This window comes from Zonotrichia leucophrys, chromosome 3, assembly GCF_028769735.1.
Source record: "Zonotrichia leucophrys gambelii isolate GWCS_2022_RI chromosome 3, RI_Zleu_2.0, whole genome shotgun sequence".
Lineage (NCBI taxonomy): Eukaryota > Metazoa > Chordata > Aves > Passeriformes > Passerellidae > Zonotrichia > Zonotrichia leucophrys.
This window is the reverse complement of record NC_088172.1, coordinates 59208684-59221273: the sequence shown is the minus strand read 5'-3', so window position 1 is coordinate 59221273 and position 12590 is coordinate 59208684. Positions and strand designations below refer to the sequence as shown.

Below are 12590 nucleotides of genomic sequence, written 5' to 3'. Positions count from 1 at the left end.
GCTCTAATTTTTAACAGCTTGTAACATTTTTTGGTGCCTTGAAATGACAAGTTGTGCTATGAAACTGTGGAGATTTGTTTAATTGTTATTTATTATTATAAATTATGTTGCACTATTACAATATTCTGGACCATGCAGACAGTTCAGGTCTCACATAAGCACAAATATCTTGCTGCCCTGAGACATTGTCTGCCCTTTGCAGCCACAAGAGTGCATCACTTGTTCTTCTTTACTCCACCTTAGTTTTCTAGTGACCTATTCACCCAGCCTTCTAACACTTCACTCCTTACCCTTGTAAGCAAGCAATGACCAAATCTCCTTGTTTCCACTTCTTTCACCTGAGAAATGCAGAGAGGTCCCAGCTCCTGGGGCACCTGGTACTGATGCTCTTGGACTCCCTGCCCCAAAGTTGAGGCTTCTTCCTTGAGCACACATCATCTCCTGTGCCTCAAAAAGCCCCAAATCCAAACAAAACCTACAAGAGTGGAAAAGCTGAGCAAGAAGCTCTGAAGAAGGCAAGTCCAACTGCCAAAATTCACATTCAGCTTTCTTTCCTCCGAATGTCCTTTCCTACCTTCAGACCAAAATTTCAGCTACAAAACTTGATGACTACTTAGCTTCTGTAGAAACTGTTTACCCTAGCCAAAATGTAAAACACTGAAAATAATGTATTTATCTACATGTTTTTAACAAAGTATGTTCCATGTCTAAATACACCCTGTCATTCAGTCATGGAAAGCTTCATGAAATACTTCATATTTCCATGTTACCAAATAAAAGGGTAGAGTTGATGCAATTCTTGGTGTTATTCCCTATCCACTGTTTAAAGAAAATTTGAAGAACATTAACATTTCTTAGCAAATTAAGATGACTGCTACATAAATTATTTTAAGAGCAAATGTGTGAGTTTACAGGTACCACCTGCAATCCAATAGCCACAAGAAAATTAACCCACTAAGACTAAACATAACTCAGCTCAAAGGAGGAAAACCAAACAAAATTACCAAATCTGTCAAAACACTCATGCAGCCTAGCATTAAGCTAGTCTTGCTATTAACTTGAGAGGCTACTCAAAGAAAAAAAGATCACAGGAGAGAACTTTTCTGCTATTGTCTATCCTATAAACAAAACATTATCCAAACTAATTATGGAGTAAAAAATAGCAATAAAGAAAAAGAAATTTGAATTTTGCTAGAGGGTCAGCATCTTAGTTCCTTTTTAGACTATCATTCTGATGTGAAGTAACCAAAATATATGAAATAATTTAAAATATGTAAATGTAACTATATTATTATTTATTTTCTATAAAAGTGTATAATATAAAAATATAAAAGGTGTCAAAAAGCCTTGGGCTAAGAGTCACATTCCTACTCCATTCATGTTCAACCATGTTTAAAATATCTTAATTTTTTAACCTGCAAGTGCAAAAGAAAAGATTCACAAACTTTGTCAGGATGCCTACCTGCAAGATGAGATGTTGCTATTCCCATTGCTACACCAGGAACTGTTTACATATGTGAACAGGGTTGATTAACAGATAACGTTAAGACAGAATATTAAATTGCAGAGTACTGTGCTTCAAGATAAGAGATAAGAGTTCAGGTTTCCTCAGGCAGAGGGAAGAACCAAACTTTGCTTTTTTACAGCAGTGGATCAAACCCCACCTCCTACTACTTTGCACGCCATGCCCTTCATTTCTCATGCTTTCCCACAGGTGCTCAAAATGAAATATCTCATTTAGGGTTTAATAAGAGCATTTATTCCAGTCCTCACCAATTGACATTATGCCAGTGAAATTAACACATCGAAGAAATCAGGAATCTCTTCCACAGCACCTCTGCATTTCTGTTACCCCTGCCATATGTCAGATGATTATTTCAAGTACAGGCAGGATGGTAGGAATGAGAGATGGCGGCAGTCAGCTACTGACCAGGACAGCTAGACTCTTCATCAGACCTCTACATGCCAGCTGCAAAGGGAAGGTGCCAGACCAGGAACACACTAAAGAGTGTGGCACAGTTTTGAAGTACATCTTGCTTCCTTGAAGTGTGGTCTAATGGACTGGATTTGAGGCTTGAGCTGCAGGTCAGCCACAGCGCCTGTCACCTGCTGGCTTCAGTGCTTCCCTGGCCAGGAGTTGTTCACAGCTACACCGCTGTGAATTATTAGGTTGTTCTGAGCTTACTATAAATTTCAGGTTACTCTGTTGTAAATTTAGCTACAGAGGAGGAATTAGGGAATTACACAGGTAAATCTTCATCAGTGGCTGAATCTCAGGGAGGCAAGGCCTAAATAGGGATAATGATCCTAAAATTACCAGCTTCAAAGGAAGCAACAAAGGCTCATTAATGTTTTTCAAGGGTTTTGAGGGTGGAAAGTGCTACACAAAGGAGAAATAAAACTATTTGGTGAGCTTCTGTGTGGGCTAGCAACTGAAGGCTCCAATTATGCATAGCTTTCAACAGTTAACCACATGAACAAAATAAAGCTACTCTGATGACTGACTTCCTTCTTACTTCTCATTTGTGTGACTTTCAGCACCTGGCATGTGCTTCAAAACTTTAAAATCTCTCTTTTTTCAAAATAGATTCCATCCATAGCTTAATCTTTGCTCAGCTACCATGATTCTGAGATTAGCTCAGTTGGTTAAAGCCTGGTGCCCAAAAAAAAAAAACTTGCCAAGGTTGTGGGATCAATCCCTGTATGGACTGTGCACTTAAAAGTTGAATTTGATGATCCTTGTGGATCTCTTTCAACTCAGAAGACTCTGATTCTTTGATCTGTGGACACACGAAGACAGAAAGCGGTCAGAGGCCTGAATTGTGTGCCCCTGGGAAGGGGAGATGGACTTCTTTCAAATACTGTTTATCAGCCTATTTTGTCTTAGAGAAACTTACAACGTCTGATTTTTCTTTTGCCATCTTTTTATCGTCTAATTTATCTGGATGTCTCATGAATAAAGCCTTATATGATGAAAAGCTTGTCTATTTTTCCACATCTATAAATACTGATTTATTATGATGCTATTCCTATCATCTTTACAGCCTTAAATACACCGGGGTACACAATTCTACTGCCACTAGTTTCACATGAATTGTAAACCAAACAATTTTAACTGTGGTCTTATCAGGAACTTCAACAGCAACAGGCAAAAGACACTGACATAAAGTAAAAATTACCAGTCTGTGTTTCATAATGAGCTTATGAATTCCAAATTTTGCTAATCATTTCAAGTCTTTCTTCTTTCATTAGTTTCTAATCCATAACTGATTTTATTCATCATGGCCACAAGCAATGCAAGAAATTAATCCCTCTGATAAGGAACTGAAATGGAATTCTTTTGAACATATTGCCTGTTCATTTTCATATGTATATTTTTACAGGATTATTGCCTTTCCCAACTCTATTTACTTGAAGAACCAAAGAAGCCTTAGCATCAGGGAAAAACTGGATGTAGTAATCCCAGATTACTTTGTTCCCTTATGTAAAATAAAGCTGCAATCTAAACCATTGGGGAAAACCTAAAAACATAAATCAAGAGGGATATGACATATGGAAGTCAGGAAGAGGGATTTCCAGCTGACAGTCATTTCTTTTCATTATTTTGTGGAAAACAGATTGATCATTCAGCAAAGAAATCACGTCTCTTCAAATTGCTTGAGTTCTCCTTCAAACACAAAATTCACAGAGCATCTTGTTTGAAATGGAGCATTTCTCTGTGTGCTTCAAGTGACACTGCTGAAACAGGAAACCTACACAACACTCAGAGAAGATAAAGCATGGAAAGATCAAAGGAGAGTAGCTGTGGAGCACCAGAACCTACATCACGAAGAGCAGGGGCCAGGCCAGCAGCAGAGAAAAAAAGGAACCAGTCCCTTTGAATTCACAGATGGAGGCCTGCCTTCCTCTGGGCTTCTTTGCTGGAAGAGTCTCCTCCTGCTGCAGAGAAACAGATATTGCAAAGCACATCCAGATGTGCACCAATACTCACGATGTGTTTCTCATTCTCCTCACAACATGCTCTTGATTCATTATTGATTAAGACCTGTTTGTTTTCCCTAATGACCTGCAAGGCTGTTCTGGCTCTTACAAGTGAGATTTTTCAGCTAACCTCACGACATCCATCATGAGCAGTATCCTTACTATTCCTCGAGGACAGACAGTGGTGTTTCCCTACTTGGGGACTTAGAAGAGGCACAAGCAAGTGCTACAGTTAGTTGACATTTGAAGTTGCTGCCAGCTGTCTTCAACACACATAGATGGACTGGCGAGCAGTGGCTGGGGAACCACAGAAGGAGAGCACAGAGAGGCTGCCTGGGGAGTCAAGCTGACACCATGCAAAGACAAAGAGGAGTTATCTTAACAGAAAACCTTACATCTTTTTGGTTCATTCCTCTGTTGGTTTAGCTGCTATCACATCACAAAAGTCTGACACTCTTCTAACACAGCCAATACACATTGCTGTCCTCCCAGAGTAATGCCACTCAGTTGGATATCTTGGAAATCTAGTAATATGTGAATGTGAAGTTGGGCTGCAGGGCTGCACATCCCATAAACTGTTCACTACAGAGTTTAGGCAGGTTTGAGTTGATTTTGTTTGTTAGTTTTGGTTTTTCTGGTTGTTTTGTTGTTGTTTTTTGTTTTTTCTCCCTCAGAGATGCACCTTCTAAATGACAATTTAATTTGCTCTGTTTTTAAACAATTGTATCCATTGCAATGAAATTTACCAGCATGGTGCTGTACATTTCCAGTTTTGCTGTCACTTTTAAATTCTAAAGGGAGAAAGAAAAAAAAATAGATAAAGGGAGCTAAAGTTAGTCAATCAATTACTCCTTCCCTCTAGTCCTCAGGCTCCAATGAGATTAAATCACAGAGTTAATACAAATCCAGTCTGTCAGTTCCACCAGATCTGTGCCATTCCTGGGATAAAAGAAGAGCACAGTAAGAATATATTCAACTGATCTAAGGTTCAACATAAAATTCCTGCTCTATGCAAAGGGGCAAGAAAATGATTACAAATGATGTTAGAAGATTAAGAATACCTAGACAGTTATGAAGCTAAAAAGAATTTCTCCCCTCCACAATTACCAGACTGCCAGAAGTCAGATATCTTTTCTATTTATAACATAAATATTATTTTGTGTATAACAGCATTACCAGCTCAGAAAAAAAACAAACAAAAACCAATTACCTTTGACAGTCTATTTTTCCTGTAACACTGACATTATCAAAAATATTTCAGAAGACCAGAAGTGCTAAACAAAAGATCTTACTCCAAAAAAGCAAGGGTCCTCCAAAAATATGAAAGGAAGATAAGCACCCAAACCATCACAGCTGCAAAGTCCACTGAGTCTCCAGCCTACAAATGAACAGATTTTGCCTAAGGGATTATTCATAAATGGCCTTCCAACAAAAACAGTGGTGAGGCTGCAGGAGGTCATTAGCTTGCAGAAAGTGGAGAGATTTTTACTTAGTCTGCTAGTATTAAGTGAACTAAGAACAGTTTAAGAATGGTATTCATTTTGCTGCATATGGAACAAGCCTTGCTTTGTTTTCATGTTTAATGCCAGCTCTAGATTTAAATGCCTTTGCTGCCTTGGTCTGTGATGTCAGACACTAAAAATAGCCTGTCTGTTCCAGAATTTCAATTGTGTTTACCTTTAAAAAGCTCCATTAATGATGAAATGTGATTATGAATTTAAATTATAAATATAAGCCTAAAATACTGAGAGATTGAGACTACACACACAGTAAATCTTCAATTATTATTTTCTAGGTGAATCTACTTTATGTAACTCATACTCAGGCCCAATCCCCCTTATTTCAATCTGTACTGAGTAAAAATAAATCCACAATGATGCTTCAAAGTCCACACCTTCTACTGCTACTTTTTCTCCTGTGTATCTGCCCCATAAGACCTGGAGACTTTCAAAAAAATTAGGAAATCTTATCTGTGTTCTCCAGCTCTTCTGTTTTTTTCTTTTTGTGCTGTAGATACCTTTTAAATTAAACTCAAATGTTGTTTATACTTTGGAGGGCCTCTTACAGCCAGCAAGACAAAACAAAACAGTGGGATCTTATTCCAGTGAGATGCAGAGGTGTCCTCTCAGGACTAATGATAACAGCAGCCAGTACTGAATTTGCAAAGCAGAGGTGATCATTTCATAGCAGGAATAAGCAGTCTATTCTAGGATCCTGAAATATTAATGTATGATGTGAAGAATGGCAGACATGACTAGCGTCAGCTATAAAGGAGACACAGGCACACTCCACAAACACATTCAGCATCCACTCCAGCTTTGGTGGCTAACTCTCTTGAACATTTTTTAAATATACATCAGTCACTGACTGCAACTGTTCTGGGTGTTTTAGTGTGCTCCAGCAAAGGCTGGCTAGTTTCTCAAACAGCCTGATGATAATGCCAACCAGTAGTACTATAACAGACAAATGCATCTGTAAAGAGGAAAATTCATTATTATTCTATCACTCAAATTACTAATTACTCTACTTTTCTTCCCCTTTTTCTTGCTGTGCATACCATTTATATGAGATGACATTACCTACATGATCAACTCCATCTGTAAACAAACATGGATGTTGAGCATCTCATAAAACCATGCACAGACAAGACTTAGGAAGACTACACTGATGTTGGAAGTAGGACAAGAAACTTATGATTGTTTTATGTTATTTTGTATTTTCTGGCTTTGCCTGTGTACATGTGCAGGTATTGTAAAAACAGCCAGGATTAGGCAAGGTAATTTTTCCAAATACATTCATTGTACTTTATCACAGTGTACAGAGAGATTTTGAACACTTCCCTTTCTACACAATGAAATTAATTACATGAATGTGGGGAAAAAAAGTATTCTACTATGCCATTTAACTTTTCAGTGGCATTAATTTTATACAATTTGCAAGACAAAAGATGGATGCAACTTCTCGGTGCCCCAACTGCAGCTGTCAGAGTCCATCAGAAAACCTCAAGCCATTCTTTGACTTCAAGCTCATCAGCTCCAATACAGACCTCGGCAGCAGCAGTTAGCTGGCTGCTGTCAGTGATAGATGAGACAACAGAATGCAGTTTGCTCTTTCATGGCTAAGTCAATGCTATCCTGCCCTGCCCTGCTGACAGGCAAGACAAAGCTGCTTTTGTCAGCAAGCCATGCAGGTATGACCCCAGAGACACAAAGGAAGCAGGTCATAGAATGGTTTGTGTTGAAACATATCTTGAAGATCATCTGGTTCCAACCTCATTGCAATGGGATTACTCAAAGCCCCATCTGACCTGGCTTTGAACACTTGCAGGGACGGGGCACCCACAACTTTTCTGTTCCAGTATCTCACCCCATCATGACATGCCCTTGTAAAAAGCGCCTCTCCAGCTCTCTTGTATCCCCCTTTAGTTACTGGAAGGCTGCAGTGAGATCCCCCTGGAACCTTTTCTTCTCCAGGCGGAATGAACCTAGTTCTCTCACATCTTTCCTGTGCTGGGGACCCCAGAACTGGATGCAGAGCAGAGTGGAAGGGAACAATCACCTCCCTTGACCTCCTGGCCACACCCCTTTTGATGCAGTGCAGGATCTGGTTGGCTTTCTGGGCTGTGAGCACACACTGCAAGTCATGTCAAGTTTTTCATCCACCAACACCATTAAAACCTTATCCCCAGGGCTGCTCTTCATTCATTCTCCTCCCAGCCTGTACCTGTGCACAGGATTGCCCCAACACATTTTCTGGACCTTGCACTTTTTTTGAATGTCATGAGGCTTCACAAGCCAATCTCTCAAGCCTGTCCAGGTAGCCCTGGATGGCATCCCTCTCCTCCAGCGTATTGACCACTCCACTCAGCTTGGAGTCATCAGCAAACTTGCTCAGGGTGCACTTGATACCACTCTCCCTGTCACCAGCAAAGATGTTAAACAGCACCAATCCAAACAGTGCTCCCTAAGGAACACCACTCATCACTGATCTCCATTTGGGTACTGAACCACCAGAGTGTGGCCATCCAGCCACTTCCTTATACACCTGAGCAGTTCATCTGTCTAATTCATGTCTCTCCAATTTAAAGACAAGGATGTCATGTGACCAGTTAGAAAATACCATCCTCACAGAGTCACTTCTCTGGCCACAACTATATTTTAGCAGATGTCCACCTCAATATTACCAGTGATACATTCATTATGGGCCTGAAAATCCACTCTATCTACTCCACCTGCAGTTCTTCCTCAGCCAAAAGCTCACATGGTGTACAGGAATAGGCCAAATGCTAGGAAATGTGGGCAACTCCCATGCTGTTCACAAACATTAGTGTCCAAACCCAAGCACATTCTTCATTACAAAAACATAGGCAAAACTCCAAACACAGAAAGCAGTTATCATGTTTAGAGAGAACTAACAATCCTTGACAGCATTGCCATTTGGAAAAATATTCTGGGTTCAGCTCCATCTGCACCCACTGTTTTGTTACAAGATATGCTGCTTTCCCAAATAATTTTACCAAGTGATTTTTTTTTTAAATTCAACTTCAGAGCAGGATATCTAGACTGAAATGGCCATGGTGTGATAGGAAAGGCTGGAGAGCTGATTAGAAAGTACAATATACAATCAAGATATCAACACTTGCGCCCAAACAGCTTAAATTATTTCAAAGGGTACAAAAGCAGCAATAAACAGTTCATATTTCTGTCCTTCCAGTGGACGTGCTACAAAGGGCAATCTGGGCGAGCCGGTGCTAAATACATGTTCCTGCCAAAACTCTGCCAACTCAGGCATGTCTTTGTTATTGCACTGCTCCTCCTGACAGGGCCTCTCTGTGCACGGTTTACAGGACACTTTGACTCCTGGAGTGACCTGCTCTTTCTCTTTGTTCAGAGCATTCAGTAAAAGCAGCAACCTAACCTAACCTTTTATGTTTCTGCTAAGTAATTTTATGCACCCAATACTGCATTTTCATATGGATTCAGTAACCACCACTCTATCAAACCCCTGAAAATCTGCACTAATACTGCATGCATGTCAGCTCTGCTATATTCACTTCACTAAAGAGAGGGAGAAGACCTTTGGGGAGGGGAGGAAGAACTGATACACATCCTCTACAGGATGTAGAGAGAGCACTGCTTTCTTCATCTGTGCTAGAAGAGCAATGTATGGCAGAGCAAGGTCAGCCTAGGCTAACAGACCCACAATGCTGGTGCACAATAATTTTGGAGCTGCATATATTTGCTCTCTGGTACATTTTTTTCTTTGTTATCATAGCACATCTGGAATGTGCATTGGGCATTTACCCCAGCACTACTTCCCATTCACTATCCCCAAATGTCTGCCAATACACTGCCTTTCCTCAAGGTGTATAGAGACAAAAAGCACCACAACAAGTGACTCACTCTTCTGCTCATCACACTAAAATCACATTCTGGTCTACTTGGCTATTTCCCCCTCTCTGTGTAGCTAAGTCAAGTCTGCCTGTTCATTGATGAGAGCAAGATTCAGCTGCAGTCAGCACTGTTTGGATGCAGTTGTTGGGCAAGTGAGCTAATATCTATAGGCTCATATGTTATCAGCAGAATGGCTATCTTATGTCTAGAAAATGCATTACAGAAGTGACAGATGTAGCAAAAATGGAGCATTAATTTAATTTTCAATTGCATTGTCTTCTCTCTGACCTGGCAGTTCAAGAAGTCATCACTGGACCACTAGAGTAAGCAAACTCCGTATCAGAGAGGCTGAAGAGGAATCTCCAGGCTGTTTTTCACACAGCCACTTTCTCTGACTACAGCTTCTCTGGAATAGAATGAATCACTTGATGGTCTGTCTTTGGTTAGCTCATGTCTATTTAAACCAGCATGAAGATCTGCACCTTTGATGTGAGTTAATTAAGCTCACATGGCTTTTTCCAGCCTGGCTTCTGCAGCTTCAGAAGTGAGGGGAGCCAAATTAGGCCCATCTGTCTATGGAAGGGGTCCTCTCCTGCCATAAGGCACACTCCATTACCCAGCACAGGAGCTGCCTTCCAAGAGCACCAGGAAAGGGGGTTTCATTGCTGCCAACAGCCACCGAGAATACCAGGCCTGCCAGGTGTGGGGGTTTTCATGAGAATCACAGTTCTGTGCCATCACTTCTCTGCACAGAAGCTTTAAGGTTCTGTCTACAAAAGAATTTCCTGGAATAGCTTTTTGTTTAACCCTTGGAACTTCTTGGCAGCAAGAGATCTGCAAAAACATTTGCTTTTTTTTTCTATGTAAAAATAAAGAAGAAACTAACAAACTTGAGTGGGGCAGATGATGACTCCCTGCCTTGATTCTGCTGCCATTAATTGTGTAACTGAAGTTTGTAGTCTCTACAAACTCTGGAAGCCTCTCAGTTGGTATCCTGGAATCCCAAAAAGAAAGAAAGTAGCCTTAAATAATCCACATCATCAGCTGTTACCAAGGCACTCTCAAGGACTTTTGCACATGCCCAGCAAGAAGAGTTGGGAGATTCAGCTCCAAACTGTCAGAAAAGACAGTTTCAAGATGATCTACTGGTATCTGTGGGGAGGTTATCAAAAAGGCATGTTTCATGAGAACAACAGACAACAGGCATAAATTGCTATGGGGAGGATCTCACAACACATTATTTTAAAAGAGAAGTTCACTATGAAGATAGCAAAGCAGTATTAACAGGTTTCTCAGAGACAGTGCAGCATCTGCATCCCTGGAGGTCTTCAAACTCTATGAGAAAGCCCTGAGCAACTTGGTTTGAATTCAGTGTTGACACTGCTTTGAGCTGAATGCTGGATTAGGGACCTCCTGAGGTCCCATCCATCATGAAAAGCTCTGTGACCCCGCATCATCTGCTACAGGTTCTATAAACTAATGGAAAGAGCTGGCAGAACTGCTTACATTTGGGAGCCTGGAACCAGTATTTGCACCCTGGACTTTTGAGAAGCCCCTCTTTACACTTTGTACAGCGCAACTGTAAACCTCACAGTTTCACTCTGCTCACACTGGGATCATCTTGGAGCAAGGAAACAATGCTTTCATCGGACAGTGCCTCGCCTCTGAGAGTTGAGGATTGCAACCAAATGTATGCAAGCAAGAAGTACTCTAATTAAAGAAGAAATAAAAAATGCAGACTCCAAGGCTTAATGAATCATAAAAAATACCTAGAAAAAACCTAATCCGGCTAATTCCAAGTGTTTAATTGAGTTGGCTGAAATGCTTGCATGTGTGAACACAACCACGTACAGTTATTTCCCTGGGTAGAATTCTTCAAGCTGTAATATCGATTCTTCATCTGGAGCATGAATGGCAATTATTTGTTAATAAAGTTGTAAGTGTTCTACATACCAAATCAAGGTCTTGGGAAACCCTCCTCTTGCGCAGCTCTTCCATCCTCTCACACACATCTGTGAAGCAGGTGTTATAGTAGTCTGCATACTGCTGTGCCAGATCATCAATATTTCCCAGTGACCCGTCCTACAGGGAAGACAAAGAAAACAGGTTAATCAATCTTAAAATTCTAATTTAAAGGTAGCATGACAACTATGAAGGAAACCCCTGTCCCTGCAGCACATCATGCTCAGGTCATCCTCTCCATCCCTATCCCAGAGCACATTAACAGGAAGAACAGCTGCAAACTGGATAACCAGAACAGCTCCTCACAATCAGGTGGGACTTTGTTAATTCCCACAGAGAAAAAGAAGGCAGGGACAACAATGCAGTGGAACAACACATCCTCAGGCATTATCTGCCTCAATTCTCTCATAGCAGCATGCTGGGAGCTCAAGCATGGTTCTCCCAAGCAGTGGCTCACTCTTCCAAGAGCCAGTCATTACAAACATTTCAGTGACCTAACCAAGAGTAGCCCTGCTTTAGCCCTAGTAACTGCAACTAAAATATTTCTTACCAATACACCAAACCAGCCAGACTGCAAACAATGACACCCACCAAGACACTCTGCCAGTTGGTCTTTTGAGATGTACTGGAGGTGGCAACATGGTTTGCTGAGTCCCAAATGTCTGCTTTGCAGGGTAGGATTGCTACACTGCTAATAAAATGGCAATAGCCAGAAACCTAATTGTAATAATCTGCTAATTACGGTCCAAATTCATACTTTAAAAATTGTGAATGAAGAAAATAAGATCAGAACAATAAGAAGGCTGAATTTTAAGTGTCATGAGAAACCTTTCTAAACATCAGATATGTATGCTCCATCTGTAAAGTGAGGGGGTGGGCAGGTACAATATGCACACCCTTAAGATACATCCAAATGGTGGGATGGAATAATCTTGTATCCCTACTTGTTTAACATATGAAAGAGCATGTATATCACTGAGTGCATTCTTTAGAAGGTAACACAGATGAAAAAATAGGCTCTCTATGCCTATCCTGAGAGAAGGACAAGAATACATTGCAAACTATTACTTTATTGCTGCTGTTAATATATGCACACATATAAACATAAAATTATGTCTTGATTATTAAGAAAAAGCTAAGCAAGAGAGAAATAATCTAAAAATAATTATGCTAATAATATACATAAATTGCAAAGTTGAGTTATAGCATATGAGCTAGGAGGAACTTTTAATTAGTAACCAAACCTTAATGAAG

The 12590-nt window shown here is 40.4% G+C and overlaps 1 protein-coding gene across 5 annotated transcripts in view; it reads right to left on the bottom strand.

The window, feature by feature from the left end:
- Window positions 1-12590, bottom strand: part of SASH1 (SAM and SH3 domain containing 1) — a 530777-nt gene that overhangs the window by 82187 nt on the left and 436000 nt on the right. For all 5 annotated transcript variants that reach the window (XM_064708416.1, XM_064708417.1, XM_064708420.1 and 2 more), the window contains exon 2: window positions 11328-11456. In XM_064708416.1, coding sequence (XP_064564486.1) covers window positions 11328-11456 — 129 coding nt within the window. The remainder of the gene's footprint in view (window positions 1-11327; window positions 11457-12590) is intronic.